Source organism: Macrobrachium rosenbergii, chromosome 15 (assembly GCF_040412425.1).
Source record: "Macrobrachium rosenbergii isolate ZJJX-2024 chromosome 15, ASM4041242v1, whole genome shotgun sequence".
Classification (NCBI taxonomy): Eukaryota; Metazoa; Arthropoda; class Malacostraca; order Decapoda; family Palaemonidae; genus Macrobrachium; species Macrobrachium rosenbergii.
In genome coordinates, this window is record NC_089755.1 from 29,454,718 (window position 1) to 29,472,850 (window position 18,133).

Sequence of the window (18,133 nt, forward strand, 5' to 3'; positions counted from 1 at the left end):
TTTTTTTTTTGAGGCATCTCCCATTCTTAATGAGGCCAATTTAGCTACGCGTCAGAGTCTAATTGCACGGCATTTCCCGGAAATGAAAAGCAAGCAAACAGACCTATTAAGGAAAGCAAACACTGACACTTGCAAAAGATTAATCATATCGACATTCTTTCCGTGGAATGATATTTAAACCCCGTGAGTATACTAATTAGCAACCTTTACCTCAGAACCTACATGAAACATTCAAGGACCTTGCGTGGTATCGTTTTTATTTCATTATTCTTATTATCACCGCATACAATGTGTGTAATGATACTATCAATGCTCACAAAATTTTCTTTCAGGTTACTGTCCTATTGAATTTGGACTCGATTACCTTTTACAGTTTTGAAGCTAAAGAAAGCCCCACAATGCCCAGTGTGTCACTTCGATAGGAAAGCAACCCATATGTACCAAAAAAAAAAAATATAGAAAAAGGGGAAAACAAAACTCGGTATCGTACGAAATTACTGGATAAATTGCTTTCTGATATTCTGTCTACGCATTCCTTACAAGCGTGCATAGAAATGATGTAGTAATGCTTCAAAATTTGGAACAATGATCTGCAAGATAACGAAATAAACGAAAGATTCATATCATAATTGTCAACTGTTTACTTGATTGCTTGATGATCCATAAGGTATTCATGTTACAAGGGAGGGTAAGCGCTATATTTATTAAAGCGATTTCAGTAACTCCACACTTACCAATAATAAGAATAATCTACGCGAAATCCACCCAGGTTTTGGAATACTTTTCTTTATCAATAATGTCAGTAATAATAATGAATAGACGACTGGGCTGATGGAACTAAACTCGAGTTAGATTCGTTACGGAAAGCAGTCAGAACAAGTCATATTTTTACCCGTCGTCTTTTGCTTCACGCTAGATTACGAGGCGCTGAGATGTGTTGATACAGCGATACAGTTTTAACATTACTAATGAAGGTGGGAAACATCAAACGTCTAGGGCAGTGCTAAAGGTCTGAAGAGAGATGACGTCGTGGACTAAAATCTTCGCGAAGCAAGCAAGATGAAAGCAGTAAGTCCCCCGCTTATGGTAAAAAAAGTCCCATAAACTAAACGATAATTCTTTTTACGCTTGTCCATTTTTCCGAGTAAATTTTCTACAAAATACCAAACCAGACTTAGCTGAGCACTCTTTCATCACTGAGAACAAGTTTTAGCAATGCTTCACTTGTGAAATTTCGAAGACTTAAAGTTTCTAAAGCGAAGCATATGCACTGCAAAAGTTGCTAGTTAATTTTCTTCAAGTCTCCCGTGCAAACAATGTCAGCATTTTTCATGGGCAAAGGCTGCTTACGAGAACACAAAGGCTTACGTAACCATCCCATGGCAAAAGTCGATATGATTAATCTTTTGCAGGCACCAGTGTTTGCCTTCTTTAATAACCCTGTTTACCTTCTCATTTCCGAGAAATGCCACGCATTCGGACTCTCATGCATAGCTGGCTTTATTGGATTCATTATGGAAGGAAATTGCCTCGAGATAAAAAAGAATTTGTTTGAGAAAAAAAAAAAAACTGAGATAGAGAAGCATCCCCGCTATGAGTTCATCCTCAGAATTATGGAGCATGGATGATCCTCATCAGATGAATTCAACATCTAGGAAAATTATTTATCCATACCCGAATCATCTTCCTCAGAGTTGTTCCATTGCAAAGCGCACTGAATTCAAAATTTTTCTACAAATCGAACAAAAGATTTGCACTCAATATACTCTGCAACATTACATCATAATGCACTGTTTCTAGTTTTATCTCGCTACTTCAGAATTCCGACATTCTTTCTCCTAGACGGTTGTTTTCAAAATCTATTCTGGCAATTTTATTTTTAGTTCTGACATTTATCCATAATGAGAGAGAGAGAGAGAGAGAGAGAGAGAGAGAGAGAGAGAGAGAGAGAGAGAGAGAGAGAGAGTAAGGGCACATCAAAATTACGATATTTCAGAATAAACTTAAACCGAAGGAAAATAAAAGACGATAAGCAAAACAACGGTAAAAATATTCTGAGATAGACAGACAGAGATAGATAGAAAGAGATAGACAGGTAGATAGACAGGCAGAGAGAGATAGATAGGTAGCTAGCACATGTCTTCACTCAAAGAATTGGAGGAGAGAGAAACTAACATAATGATGGCACTATCATGTAAAAATTTTTCAATAATGATTCTCTGTATTCTCAACCAATGACTGGATAGTGAAAAGTGGAATTCTAAAAGACAAATATGAACTGAACATTGACAGGAACCAAAAAAAAAGAAAGGAAATATAATTTAAAATTAATTCTACATGGTCGTACCACGTAATTATACAGTTTGCCATGAGAAATTATCCATGCTCAATAGCAATAATAATAATAATAATAATAATAATAATAATAATAATAATAATAATAATAATAATAATAATAATAATAATAATACGGACGAACGTAAGCTTTATCACTGTTCATGTAAATTTTAATAATGTTAATAAATACAGGACACAAAAACCATTACATTACAGCATATAATAATAATAATAATAAATATTATGGACGAAATCGGTAAACTTCACTCCAATGTTAGCAAAGTTTAATTGCAATAAAAATAAATATAGTAAACCAATATCCAGTGAAGTATAATAATAATAATAATAATAATAATAATAATAATAATAATAATAATAATAATAATAATAATAAAAATAATAATATATAGTGAAAAAGTTTAGCTCTGCTACCTTTGCAAAGCATGAAAATGCAAGTTGAAAGTAATTTTGCATAATGACAACATACAAATCGGATTTACCCTCCTCTTTCCACATACAGATGGTTTTTCACTTCTCATATGATTGCCTTCATCTCAATAACACACTAAAAACAAGTAAAGAATACGCCGAAGTTTCTCCGGCGCAATCGAGTTTTCTGTACGGCGTATAATGCTGTATGAAACTCTCAGTCTTGGCCCAAGAAACTCTCAGTTACGGCCCATGAAACTTTCAGCCACGGCCCGGTGGTGGCCTGTGTTGTTGGCACCTATAGCGGCGACAGACGCACGATTATGGCTAACTTTAACCTTAAATAAAATAAAAAAACTACTCAGGCTAGAGGGCTGCAAATTGGTATGTTTGATGATCGGAGGGTGGATGGTCAACATACCAATTTGCAGCCCTCTAGCCCCAGTAGTTTTTAAGATCTGAGAACGGTCAGAAAAAGTGAGTGCGGGCGGACAGACGACGAAGCCATCTCAAAAGTTTTCTTTTACAGAAAACTTACAAGTATGGAAACATGAGGAATGTTTTGACGTCGTGGTATACAGAATTCCATATAAGCCGATCAGCAATCCTCCTGGGCCCCTAGTCTAGAAAACAGGAATATATCCCAATTCATGAGGAAAATAGAATAGTTTTGAAAAGAAGGAATTTAATAAAAGGTGATTTTGACAAGAGTACTTCAAAACTCAATTAAATGGAGGGGGTCAGGGTGGCTTTACTTGAATTTCAAGAGCTTCTGGTTGGGTTTAAATCACTGTCTAGTTCTCTGTGATTAACCAGTTATTAGAGACCAAGGACGAGAGATTAGAACCAATTTGACGTAATGATGTGAGAGAGAGAGAGAGAGAGAGAGAGAGAGAGAGAGAGAGAGAGAGAGAGTACATATTACGATCAATATACATATACTGATTATATATACATATATATATATATATATATATATATATATATATATATATATATATATATATATATATATATATATATGTGTGTGTGTGTGTGTGTGTGTGTGTGTGTGTGTGTGTAGGTGTGTGTAAGTGTGTGTGTGTGTATGTGTGTGTGTGTACTTTTATATGCATTGATTATGGATTGATTTCCTCATTACTGTGCTGATACATTACATGACGGGATGCATTACCGATATGGAGATAAATCTCATTCACTGATATTGGAAAACTATCAGTGAATGGATAATAATTTATATTGTTCTATTAACAGTAAATTAGGAATTAACCAAATTTATTCTTTTTAACAAATGCGCATCGCCACATTTACGGCTGTATTTTTTTTTGTTTCTTCAAAAAATGATATGTGACGATATACATCTACACAGTATATGTATGTATATATACATACATGTGTATGTGTTGTGTACGTGTGTATGCATGTATGTATATATATGTGTATATAATATATATGTATATACATATATATATATATATATATATATATATATATATATATATATATATATATATATATATATATATATAATAATTAGATTAGTGGTGGTCGCCACCAGCTTTAAAACGGACACGTATCTAGTCTTTTCATCCCAAAAGACTTCGTACAAAAATAAGTCATATGAAGATTTATCTGACTAATGGCTGAATACGGTTTCGAAGGAAGAGTAATATGTAAGTGCTTCCTATCCTCCGTTTTCTATGCGTAAGCTGGTTAAGAACGTCCACTGACTCAACCTCGACCTGAAGCCTCAGAGCGCAAGACTAGTGCCTCAGACAGCAGAGTGTGTGGACGTGTTTGAGTTCATTTTGTTTGTGTTTCGTGTTTGATCATTCCGTTGATTTTCTTTATTATGTGACTTTCGATTGTCTTCCCGAACTCCGTGCTGATAATGAGGAAATAGAGGCCGTTTGAGTGAGTATCAAGAATTCACGTTCTTTTGCATACTGAAGGTGATCGTTATTGCATTTTTTAGTCACAAGACATTCAAATTTTGAGGTGAAATAAGAGATGGTTTACTGTCAAAGCCAAGAGGATCTTGGCCATAAGGCTTTTCTGTAGGGACAGCAGAGGGTTGTAGCGCAGCCCTCTCTCTCTCTCTCTCTCTCTCTCTCTCTCTCTCTCTCTCTCTCTCTCTCTCTCTCTGTTAATTCTCTAGTATTTATCATTCTCCATTAATCCCTCTGTGCTGTCTCATGAAAATGAATCATCATAATAATAAGGAAGGGATAATAATAGAAGTAATGATTATTATCTGTTACATTTTACATTCTGTCCTTAAGGATGTTGTTACCAAGACTATAAAAAGCGCACTTTTCTGGCGTAGATATCTTCATACAGAGATTCCGCACGTGACGTCACAACCTGTTTACAACGACGTAGCGCCAGGCCAGAAAATGAACACAAAACATTGTTGAGAAGTAAAACTGATAAGATTCCGTTTTTCAGAATATCGTCTGAAAGTAACTGTGCAGAAACACTGCGGCTCTGCCGAGTTGTCGTTTTATATCTCTCCCGTCAAAACGAGCGAGAGGAATGATAAGTTACAGCTATTAAGAGTGACAGCTGAGACTCAGAGGAAAACAAGAGACTTTCTGGTAGTCTTTACTTTATATTATTATCAAAACAAAGTACGTTTAATTCTACGCTCTAGTATTATGAACCGTCTTTGCTGCAGCGTACCGTATTGTATACCGTGCTAGCACGGCTCCAGCGAGAAAATAAATAACAGACAATGATCACACCCTATTGAACTTTAAACTTCTGAAACAAGGGTAAAACCTCCCGTGCAAAAAACTTCCGTATCAACAGCCGCTACACATTACTACAGAGATCATCAGTACCCTGTCTACCCGTCAAACCTACTGCCCAACTTAGCTCTAACTTGCAAATACAATCGATCTTGCAGGATGCTTTGTGATTCTTTGTCTTGCACCTTTTAAACTTCATACTGCCATCACTCTCTTGGTCTCTCTCTGTATCTTTCTTTTTTAATATGTAATGACGCCTTAAACAGATATGGCTTTCAAACAACAGCCATAGGAGTAATTCATCTTTAGACAACACAACAATCTTCAAAAGATTAACATAACATTGCATTCATCATTTCTCACCACGTGACCAAAGCACCTTAAAATACTAATCTGTTCTGAGTTTATGACTCCGCATAACAAACTCTCTGGAAAGAATGCCGAAATGCGAACAAAGGAAAAAATTACAGATGAAAATAGATAAGGAAATGGGATGAATCAACAAAAATTTAACAATATACATACACAAAATGCATTCGTAGTCAGAACAACAAAGATGATACAAGCAATTTTTAAGTTTTTATTTCAGTCTCTCTTGAGCTTCAGGGCATAATTATTTACAACATTTTGTGGCAACACAGCACATTAACAAAGTATGCAAGCTGGTTTAAAGATCGCTCATGAGCAGCAGAGGCTGTTGTATAATATCCTAGAGGCTGAAGTCACACACACATACATGTGATCAGCAACCAAGCCCCCTCTCCAACCACATTAGGATCTTGGGGAACTAGGCAGATGGCTATTGATGATAATAGGCAGAGCCACAGGTCCCACTCAACAACCATCCCAAACTCACAGTGATGTCACTGGCATGATGCCAAGGAATATGTATCAAGGCCTGAGCAAGAATTGAACTCGGGATTGCTACAGTGGGTCATTCAGGTAATATCTTTCAGCTACCATGATTATATCTTGATGATCAGGTACACCAGGTCCAATTGGATTGCCTTTGGTCACTATCTAAGTTGCAATCAACCACAATTTAACCAGCAGGTACATTACTACTTGTATGTGATAACAGCAGACTTGTATTGCAATGAAATTGCAATGTTTTGCAAGTCTGTAGCCCTATTCATGACTGGCGACCCTTAATACCCAGTAAAAAAAAAAAAAAAGGAATATTAAGTGAAGAAGTAAGGCAGAGAGCAAACTGCTTTTAGGGAAGAACATAATGGTTACGGTTAAAAACGTGAGTGAAAGTTTGCCGGAGCTATGTAGAAAACGAGAGACTGAGAAAAACATAAAAAAAAAGAGCATTCATAAACCCTCCGGTGGTGGTCCAAATCGTAATTACCAATGCTGAAAAAAAAAGAAGCAATCCATTCAAGCAACCTGTCTCCAATATCAAGATCCTGGAGGGCTGCCGGCATGCAGATAGATGATCAGTATTCTGATAATAGCAAAACATAATAGCATTCGACGTTAGACATCCTTCAAGAAAATAACTAGCTCTCTTTATGTATCAAATGACATATGATTTAAGTGGTCCAAATAATTGATTCGAAGGTACCACCAAGTACCACACAAAATAACTCAGTGTGGAAGCAAAGTACAAGATTGGCCAGTATTTACAAACAATTTTGTTGTGGTCGATCTTCATTGCCTATGGCTACAACACTTGCTGATCCATTCTAGAATTTTGGTGAAGCTACAGGCAATATCTTTTCACATCTGGGTAGGCGAATACCTGCAAATAAAAAGAGCTGATCTGAAGAATAGCTGATAGATGACAATGTCACAATTGGTGTACGGGAATACGCTGCGCTGCTGATGAACTTTCCGTGTAGGTGAATATACATGCCTATATTGTGGAAGTTTCAGGCACAGGAGTTTTTCTCCGATTCAGCAATTACAAGTATGAATGCGCAATCCTGTGCTGCTTTTTATGAGTTTAATGACAATCGTCATTATCATTACTTTTAGATTAGATAAGAGAAAATTTTTAGAAATCGAGCTAATTTCTTTCTCGCTCTTCTTTCTTTACAGAAGCCTGCCAAACGTGAAGGACCATAATATTATTAAAAGGGCATGGAAAAACAAACCTCCTTAGATTCGAAAACAAACATTTCGATATAACTACAGCAGTAATTAGTTTCCTCTGAAAACATCATGAACATCCAGGGATCTGGCCCCGATTCCAAGGCAAAGTCATTCTTGCCTTTCTTCTCCTCTTTCCTGGGCTTCCTGGCGCTCTCGCAAGCCATTTCTTTCTTCTTCCTGTACCATCGCCTGGAAAGCGCCACGGTCGAGCTCGAGGAAAGTCTGCTGCACAGGGGCAAGAGGAAGGAATTCATCATGGAGGAGGTGGAACTTCTGAGGGGACAAATCCTGGCTTTTACAGAGCAGCAAAAGTTACAGACTCTCCTCCCCAGTCCTCTTGACCCGTCACCAACTGCAGCGTCGGTCGATGCTCACCCGTCGTCACCCGTCGTTTTTCCTTCGCCTTCCTTTCCGAACGAGGAGGAAGTCCTCTCCGATATCCCCGGGAAAAACAGACGCCTAAAACGGAGGGCATTAGGCGCGTCCATTGGAATTAATGGAGGGGCCATTAGTCAACAAGATGCTGGTGTGGACGTACAGCTGGAAGGACGTATTCAGGTAGGACTTTGCTTTCCATTCATCGAAATAATAATTGAATTGTCAAGGCACCTGTCTTCTCGTTCATATTTGCTTTGCTAGTTTCAACTGCTAATTTTTGTCAATACAATTTAAATTCCTCTTTAAGGTCTACACCCACTCAGACTATGTCGTACTATCAGATGTTTCATTTGCTAATTCTTCACACTATATTCGTTTTGGTTACCTGACAGTATGAGGATATAGTTTTTTTTAGAACATAGAACTGATAAATGGAGTATATATATATATATATATATATATATATATATATATATATATATATATAATGATATCATGATATCATGGGAACTGAAGATTTTGTGAGTACATGATTAAACAAATTCTGATGTTTTAGGAAAGCCATGATAACACATGCTATATAAATACACACATACATACATACACAAACATATATATATAATATATATATATATATGTACATACATTATATATATGTATACATATGTATGTATGTATGTATGCATATGTGTGTTGTCTGCCTATCCGATTATCTGTCTGCCTGTGTGTCAGTGCGTACGCCAGGAATAAGTTCACAGTAACATATTTCGTTTCATCACATCCCAACAAAACTCAGTTTTCTCCTGCATCAGAAATGTAAACGCAGTCATTTCATAAAACTGCGAACATTAAACACTAACAACACATCAAGGAAACTAGTTAACAGAGTAAAACGGCTACTGTAATGTCGAACAGAATGCTAGCGCAACAATGAAGAATTGTTTTGTCCGCGAGAAATCATCTTGACACCATATGTGCTGAAATCTTCAGGACCTTTAAGGTTGTGACGTCACGTGTACAGTAGTGGGAACGAAGTCGTCATGCATTCGTGAAACGGTCGTCCGTAAATGAGCTTTTATGAACAGGAACGGCCAACAAGGGCTATAGTGAACAACTTTATTACCTAGGGATGTTTCGGCTTCAAAACATTAAGCCATTTTCAACTTAAATAGAGGCAAAACACCAAAACGAAAATTGTATAGTTGTAAAGTACAATCAAAAGGAGGTTCGCACTCGAGACTAAAATAAGTATTTAAAAATATTTTAAAAATATATCATCAATAAAAACATACTACTCAAAAATGGATTAAACTAATATAATTTAATGAATTGCACTAGTCACCATAACTAAGTCAAATAAATAAATTTCAAGACGAGAAACAAATATAAATACCACTTACAGATCCCAATCATAGAAATCTTCTGAACGAGGATCAAATAAACAGGTCGCTTGATTTTTTTTAAGGGTAATTATATTTCAGAAGAAGAATATACAGTAGTAACTACTGTGCAAGTGGCTGTTCCCCTGAGAGTATTTTATACGGATTACCGAAAATCCATAAGCTGAACGTACCTTCACGACCGGTCATTGCATCTTATAATACCCCGTCTAACGAAATTCCTAGTACCCTTTCTAAATTATATAGCGGACGTTACTTATCCTCTGAGAAATTCATATGAATTAGTTAATGACTTACGGAATTCGAATATACCTTGCAATTATTTTCTTATGCAGTTTTAACACTGAACCATTATTTACGAGCACATCTCTTAATGAAACCACTGACATACGAGTGAATGAAATGCATAAAGATGGAAAATCTTCCAGAAATTTACCAAGAAATAAGTTTAAGTCACTTTTGGAGGCAGCATGTAAAGATAGTTACTTCATGTTTAATGATGAGCTGTATTTACAAGTAGATGGGGTACCAACGGGTAGCCCGATTTCATGTATTTTTGTTAATTTATTTTCAAGTTTTCATGAAGGGCAGTGGTTAGAAGATTGCTCTTTACGTTTTAAATCTATTTTCTATAAGCGCTTTGTAGATGATACTATTTTAACTTTTGAATTTGAACACCATGCTAATAATCTTCATTATCTAAATAACAAACATGAAAATATAAAATTGACTTCAGAAAGAGAGGTGAATAATAAGATGCCATTTTTAGATATTTTCAATGACAAATCCGCAAGTTGGTTCTTTATTTTCAGAAAACTAACTTTCTCAGTATTAGGTTTGAGTTGTTTTCAATCTTGTCCAACAATGGTAAAATTAAATCCATCAGATACTTTAATTTACCGGGCTTATATTTTGTGTTCCAATTTCACTTGTTTCATGAGGAAACTGAATCTTCGTAAAATATTTTACAAATAATGAATACCCAACTATCTGGTCTACAAGCTGTTTCCAGAAAATGTTTATAATTCTTACGAGCCAACTGTAACATTTCCTAAACTGGTTTTTTATAAATGAAAATTGCTTCGCACAGGAAAATTACTTAAGCAATGGGGAATTGGAAAAATTTTTGATAGATTTTATCCTCACATTAATTTTAAGTTCATTTTTAATAATGATTTTAAATTAAAAGTCCCACCATTCAAAGACAAACTTCCCGGTTCTTTGTGTTCTGGTATTGTTTATTATTATACTTACCCTAGATGCCAAGTGGAGTATTTGTGTAGTTCCATAAAGTTGCTCAAAACAAGATACTGTCGGTATGCGGGGATCAGTGATAGGACAGGTAGAGACCTAACAGTCAAGCAGCAGTCTTCAATCCGTGGACATCGCAGTAGATGCAATCAACCACGAATAAGGATAAGGGATTTTAAAATTTTAGATCCTTGTTCAAAATTACCAGACTTATGGATTTTAGAATCGATACATATTCTCAAAATAAAGCAAGCCACAGCTCAGCCAGGATCAGTCTTCCTTTCCGTGTTCCATAATACACCGATTTCCCAGCCGCTCTTACTTTCCAGTTATCAGGTTATTTATATCTTGTACAATTTTTCTCTTTTTCTTGCTTTTTGTATTTGGTTTTATGGGTATGTTTCTTAGACCTATGTTTTATTATGTTTCTGCGACTTTGTAATTTTTGTTTTCTCGTCTTGAATTTTATTTGACTCGACTTAGTTTCAATGAAAGTATACTACAGCAATTTAATTAATTGTATTAGTTTCACCGATTATATATTTTTTCTGAGTATCATGATTTCACTGATGGTAACGCAGTTCATATAAAAAAAAATATTTCATTCCGGAGTGTGAACTTACTTTAGATTGTAATTTTTTAGTATACAATTTTGTTTTGGTGTTTTGACTCTAGGTTGATAATGGCTTGATATGCTTGATGTAATAAAGATGTTCACTATAGTAGTGCTTGTTTGGCTGCTTCTGATGAGGATCAGATTCGAAGGGATGAATCTCCAGCAGCTTTTATTAATTATGAGATTATTTTTGACAGATTATGAAGTACCTCTACTCTCCTGCTGGTGTTGCAGTTACAATATAATTCTTGCCTACCGCAAATGCTCTTGTATATTCCATTAATTTAAATTTCAAAATTCTTCCACTTTCCTACCCAGGCCATTACCTTCAGTCAAGACGAGAGATTCAGGAAATCCATGCATTTTTATTCTCCTCTATCGTTCTATTCATAGCTCGCGTATTGGCGTTGGTGGTATTGTACTCACTATACTTTAAAATGCAACATAGTGAGAGTAGAATAGCGGTATTCAGCTACTTCATAATGTTCTGCATACTAAAAAAAAATGCCGGATAAAATGGGAGAAACATTATATTATAGCTATTACTGATAATGTGTTTAATACGACTGAAAATAAAACGAAAAATTTTTTCCAACCGTTTTTAAGTAACTTCCAAGCAAATACCAATAGTAACAAATTTGAAAAACACAGTATATGAAAACTCTTTATTTTATTCGTCTAGGTAGCAAAGATCACACATTCTTAATGCTCAAAAAATGAAAAAAACAATATTCTATTTACTCTTTTCTAATGTTTCTCTGCCTGTTAATTTTAGCAGAAATTTTTAAAAATATATGAAAATGGGAATTTCCTTCATTTGCAATTTCGACGGAATTTAATTGTTTTGAGTATCACGGAAGATTATTCTAAGTGACAAAAACATTCTGCATTGTACTAGGCCTAAAATCTACTTCTAGTTTAATGCTAAATGAAGATACGAAGCAGAAGTTATCAAGAATAAGGAAGAGTGGAGATCCAATAGCAACTTCGAATACTTAGTGATAAATATTTCCTTCAAAGTAATCCTTATTTTTCGAGCACATAATGTTTTCTTTTTTCGAAATTTATCTTTGTGAGATAGAGGACAAAAGATACCATATGTTGAATTTTCCTTTAAAATTTCGTAAAACGGATGTGATTGGGACACTTTTAAATTAAGTCGTGACATCAAAAACTAATACGCTTAATAGCAAATTTTTTTGTCAAGCAAAGGGCTCAAAAAATATGGAAGAAATTTAACAAAGCTAGACTTGAGGGTACCACAACTACATAGCAGTGAGGCGCACAGGAATATTGTCTTTGTAAACCTCGCATATACCACAGCTAAATGAAAATGAAGACAATGCTCTTGACAATTTACTGAGGATTATGTTCTTAACTTCATTTACGTGGCAAGCTAGAATTTATCATGGCGGAATTAAACGATAAATTGGTATTAGAGAAGATGTGCCAGGCGTTAGCTATCCTAATTAACATATGTATTCACTGACTTATTTTCTGTAGTCATTTCCACTTACCTTTGTTCGTACAACGTATTTCTTACGTTTTTCGCACTTGCATGATTCAGTAATGAAAAATAGAAATTTTCAATCCCCAGTTGCATAAATTGTCACCCAACTCAGGACAGTGTCATAGCAGACAAGTATTGCCTTAAAAAGACATTCCTCTCTCATCACAACCTTTTAACGAATTCTCTCTGATTCCTTGGTCATTCTATTTGTTATTTTACGAGTTGATTATATCTTCCATTAATTACTTACTAATCACCTTGTGTTCCAAGGCTTTATGCGACTATTCGGCTAATAACCTTTTTAATTAGAAGACTTTCAATTTCGTTCATTCACTTTGGCTCGCGATATTACAAAACCCTTTATAAAATTTGCACAAACAGCAGGATCGTTCTCCTCCGTCTCTTTCTTCCAGTCTTATTGTTTGAATCCTCCTGGCATAAATCATCCTCCAACACTGAAGTACCCGACGGTTCCGACTCCGAAGAGAATTCCACCCCTCTTCCCTAACTCATTATTTTCAACACCGTGTCATTTTCGACCGGCTATTTTTATCTTAGCAATCCTGACTTGCCGTCCCTTCTCCTGAAGGCAAAACTATCCCCAGCCACCCCTCATTAACCAATCACAGGGGAGGAGACATGAATTTACCGGGGTAGAGATACGGGGTTCCTGGGGCCCGCCCCCCTCAGGTAACGAACAGGTAACATACGCGTTCATATTTATTACCTTTCGCATGGGTGATGAATGTCTGGCGTTTTCGCGTGAGGAGGTAAGAGAGAGAGAGAGAGAGAGAGAGAGAGAGAGAGAGAGAGAGAGAGAGAGAGCCAAAGTTTAAAGGTAAGGCCGTAGTAGAGCATTCATTTGAATAAAAAGACATTTGCAACCGGCTGCATATTTGCATACATGCATTTCAAGAAGGAACGAGGACAGGTAGTTGAGACCAAGAAATTAAATTTCGGCAGGCTTCGTTGTCTATGCTCGACGTAAAATGAAAAAATTATGTGCATATGTGTATATATATAATATATAAATATAATGCAAATATATATATATATATACATACGCTTATTCATAATGTCGTTTTCCCTTCCGAGGTAAAAACTATACAATAATGATTGTCAAGTTCATACCATACCTGCCGAACCGTGGATTTCCCCGTGCAGAAAACTCCCACAATTTTAGACGCTTAATACAACTAACAGAAAGATCATCAAAGACACGTCAGATTCCTGATAAACGCACTGTTTCATTCTCTCTCTCTCTCTCTCTCTCTCTCTCTCTCTCTCTCTCTCTCTCTCTCTCTCTCAATATATATATACAATATATATATATATATATATATATATATATATATATATATATATATATATATATATATATATATATATATATATATATGTATATACACACGTGTGTACTTCTTTTTAAAGAAATGGGAATTGTGAGATCCTCTCTCTCTCTCTCTCTCTCTCTCTCTCTCTCTCTCTCTCTCTCTCTCTCTCTCTCTCTCTATCTATATATATATATATATATATATATATATATATATATATATATATATAGCCTCAAACAATTACCATTTCTTCCACAATATGAAGGGCTACAAAAAGAAGCATTATAGTATGCTTCCAGACATGCTGAAAGTCCGTAGAAAGAAAAATCCCAGTGACAGCTTCATTAGATGTTTCGACAGCGACCCGGAAAACAAACAAGCATCAGGAAAATCTGCACATTATCCCTCAGGTTTTCATACTTGCAGGATACATCTAAAACGTTTTACCCTGAGAGCTTAGACAAAAACCTTTGCCCTCAGTTCTGAGAAACGTTTACAACGTTGTGCACTCAGAGCGCAAAGAGACGTTAAAAACGAATTAACCTGAGCTCAAGGAAACATTAAAAACATTTTACCCTTGAAGTTCAGAGAAAAACGTTTGACACAGAGACCGAAGAAACGTTTAAACAGTTTACTCTGAGATATCAAGGAAATGTTCAAACATTTTTACTCTGAGATATCAAGGGAATGTTCAAACATATTTAACCTGAGATATCAAACAAATGTTCAAACATTTTTACCCCGAGATATCAAGGAAATGTTTAAACATTTTTACCCTGAGATATCAAAGAAATGTTCAAACATTTTTATCCTGAGATATCAAGGAAATGTTAAAACATTTTTACCCTGAGATATCAAAAACGTTGTCATGAAGGCTCAGAGAAAAGTTAAAAAAAAAAAACGAATTACCCCGAGCTAAAAAAAAAACCTTAAAACCGAATTACCCGGAACTCAAAGAAACGTTTAAAAAGTTTTATCCTGAAAACTCAAAGAAGCTTTTAAAACGTTTTATCCTGGAAACTCAAAGAAGCATTTAAAACGTTTTATCCTGGAAACTCAAAGAAGCATTTAAAACGTTTTATCCTGGAAACTCAAAGAAGCATTTAAAACGTTTTATCCTGGAAACTCAAAGAAGCATTTAAAACGTTTTATCCTGGAAACTCCAAGAAGCGTTTAAAACATTTTATCCTGGACACTCAAAGAAGCATTTAAAATGCTTTATCCTAGGAACTCAAAGAAACGTTTAAAACGTTTTATCCTGGACACTCAAAGACTCATTAAAAATGTTGTATCCTGGAAACTCAAGGAAGCGTTTAAAACGTTTTATCGTGGAAACTCAAAGAAGCGTTTAAAACGTTTTACCCGGGAAACTCAAAGAAGCATTTAAAATGTTTCATCCTGGAAACTCAAAGAAGCATTTAAAACGTTTTATCCTGGAAACTCAAAGAAGAATTTAAAACGTTTTATCCTGGAAACTTTAAGAAGAAGCATTAAAAAAGCTTTATCCTGGAAACTCAAAGAAGCATTTAAAGCGTTTTATCCTGGAAACTCAAAGTAACATTCAAAATGTTTTATCCTGGACACTCAAAGAAGGATTTAAAATATTTTATCCTGGAAACTCAAAGAAGCATTTAAAACGTTTTATCCAGGAAACTCAAAGTAGCATTTAAAATGTTTTATCTTGGAAACTCAAAGAAGGATTTAAAACGTTTTATCTGGGAAACTCAAAGAAGCATTTAAAATGTTTTATCCTGGAAACTCAAAGAAGTATTTAAAACGTTTGATCAGGGAAACTCCAAATAAACGTTTAAAACGTTTTAGCCTGGAAATGTTTAAAGGAGAGGTGTAAGGCACATTTTATTAGCTTTGCCGGGCCTTTCACATTCAAGGTCTGTAAGTGGTCTGGCAATGTTTTATCGCCGTTGTTCGGGTCGATGTAAAATTTGAATATCAAAAATTTAGCAGCTCTTCTAGCAGAATAAATTAGGTGTATGTTTAATAATTCAGTAACCCTTGCTGGAAAATAAAATAAACGCCTACTGATTTCAACTCCCAATTATTTCCCTTTCGTTGACTTGTATTTTAAAATATATATGTATACTGATGATGTTCTTGTGGTTGTAACTATTAAATTATAATAAAAGTCCTTTCCCGGTAACTAGAGGAAGGCATTATATTAATGTACACTGTCCAATATCTTTATAAAGATTTCTTTCGAATATGTACCGATCGCAAAATTTAAGGCTTAGATCAATGTAGCGCTTATGGAAAACTGGTTATTGATTTGCCAGAGGTAGGCTGTTCTTCAGATCTTTCCATTGCTTTGATTATAGTAGGTGAAAATTTGGTTTATGATACACCTACTATTGCCGATCTATCTATTACTGTCCTTTCATGAGAATTCTAATTCTGGAGGGCTTTTCAGTTAGCTTAGACATATCATGGAAATATAAATAATTGTGCTAGACGCCACACTATGTTTTCAAAAAATCTACTGAAAAATAACAGGTTGAAATGCAGTTATTCATGGTAACTATTTCTTTCATGTGAATTTCACAATCTATGATCCGTTAATAATCAGCGATTTGCTCTGGTCGATTGACACAATTCTTATCGTGGGAATGTTGGAACGACATTCCTTTCAAACTGCAATGCCGTTTTGGTAATCAGTTCTACCATCTATATTGATATTTATAACTGGCTTCCATTTACTCTCATTAAATATCTCGTCGGTAAACGTCACCCTCTCTAGCTTCCAATCACTCCCCTTGTACAATCCAACAAGTGTACATCTACATTTCTCGCATTTATCCCGATTTCTTTCATCACTTCATCCGTAAAAACAAATGTAGATACAACTCTGAAGACATGCCGAAACCTTCATCTTTCTCCCGACACTATTTTTGCACCAAACTAGTCACTCTTTGATTTACGCTTTCTTCACTTTTATCCTCACACACTGTATATTCTCAATACCCTCCACAGCATCAATTATATCGTATGCTTATTGTAGTCCTTATCCCTGTATTCATAAATCTTGGTTTTACGCATCTTAGCTTACATCGTTTTCCTTTTTCAACACCCAAAGAAACCATTCTTAATCCTTTCTATTCTCGCATCACTCGGCACCGCCTTTCTTCAACCCTTTACATTAAACAACTCCAAAGAAAACAAATACTTCAAGGACATCTTTGCTGACAAGGCTATAAACAAAGAAATGGATGGTTGGCCAGTGTTTAGTCAAGTCGGCCTTCTGCCAGGAGGCCTGCTGAGGACCTCCGGACTATGACCAAACAAAAGAGACAAGGCAATAGATAAATGCATGACGAAAAGATAGAATGAAAATTATATTCGTAACAAAAGGTTTTTCATCACTGGTTATATTAAAATAAAAAAAAAATTAAGAGATTATAATGTAATACACATAACTTAGATTAACTGCTTATAAATAGCAACTGAAGTACTTTCGCCAGTTAGAAATCGATGCTGTAATAGTAAAAGTAGACCTTTAAACAATGCTGTAGGATTTGTAAAACTTCATTAATTAGGCTATACACAAAATCAGAATTCATACGTGTTATCAGGTATATTAAGGCGAATAATATCTAAATTCCTTTCATGAACATTATTCTCATTAGTTTAGTTTAAGTTCATGTTAGGGAATTCATAACACTCACTGTAGCTAATAAACACATTAGTTTAGATTTGTATTTTATTTTTTAAATGAAATATTTTATACCTATTTGTCGTTAGTATTCTGCCGTTATTTTGCCTGTAACGTCTCAAGTTATATAATCTTTCCAGCCATATTGCTTTTATCCATAATTTTGTTACGCTATTGTCTTTACGATTTTTATATTTTGGCCGTTAATTGTCTTTTGAACTCTGAAACGTTTTTCACAGTTGGTACTGAAAAAACAATATCCCCTATGTTGTACAGAGCCGAGCCTTCGGTTTTAAAATTGCAGGAAAAATAGTTGAAGCAAATTCCTAAAAACTGTAAGAGAGGCTGGGAAATTAAAGTTGCA

At 35.2% G+C, this 18,133-nt stretch overlaps 1 protein-coding gene across 1 annotated transcript in view; it reads left to right on the forward strand.

Moving 5' to 3' along the window:
* The first annotated feature begins 4,526 nt into the window (after positions 1–4,526).
* The window catches only part of LOC136846301 (uncharacterized), a 62,861-nt gene continuing 49,254 nt past the window's right edge, over positions 4,527–18,133 (forward strand). The window contains 2 exon segments of the mRNA XM_067117103.1: positions 4,527–4,680; positions 7,563–8,174. Of these exon segments, the coding sequence (XP_066973204.1) occupies positions 7,686–8,174 (489 nt within the window). The 5' untranslated portion in view covers positions 4,527–4,680; positions 7,563–7,685.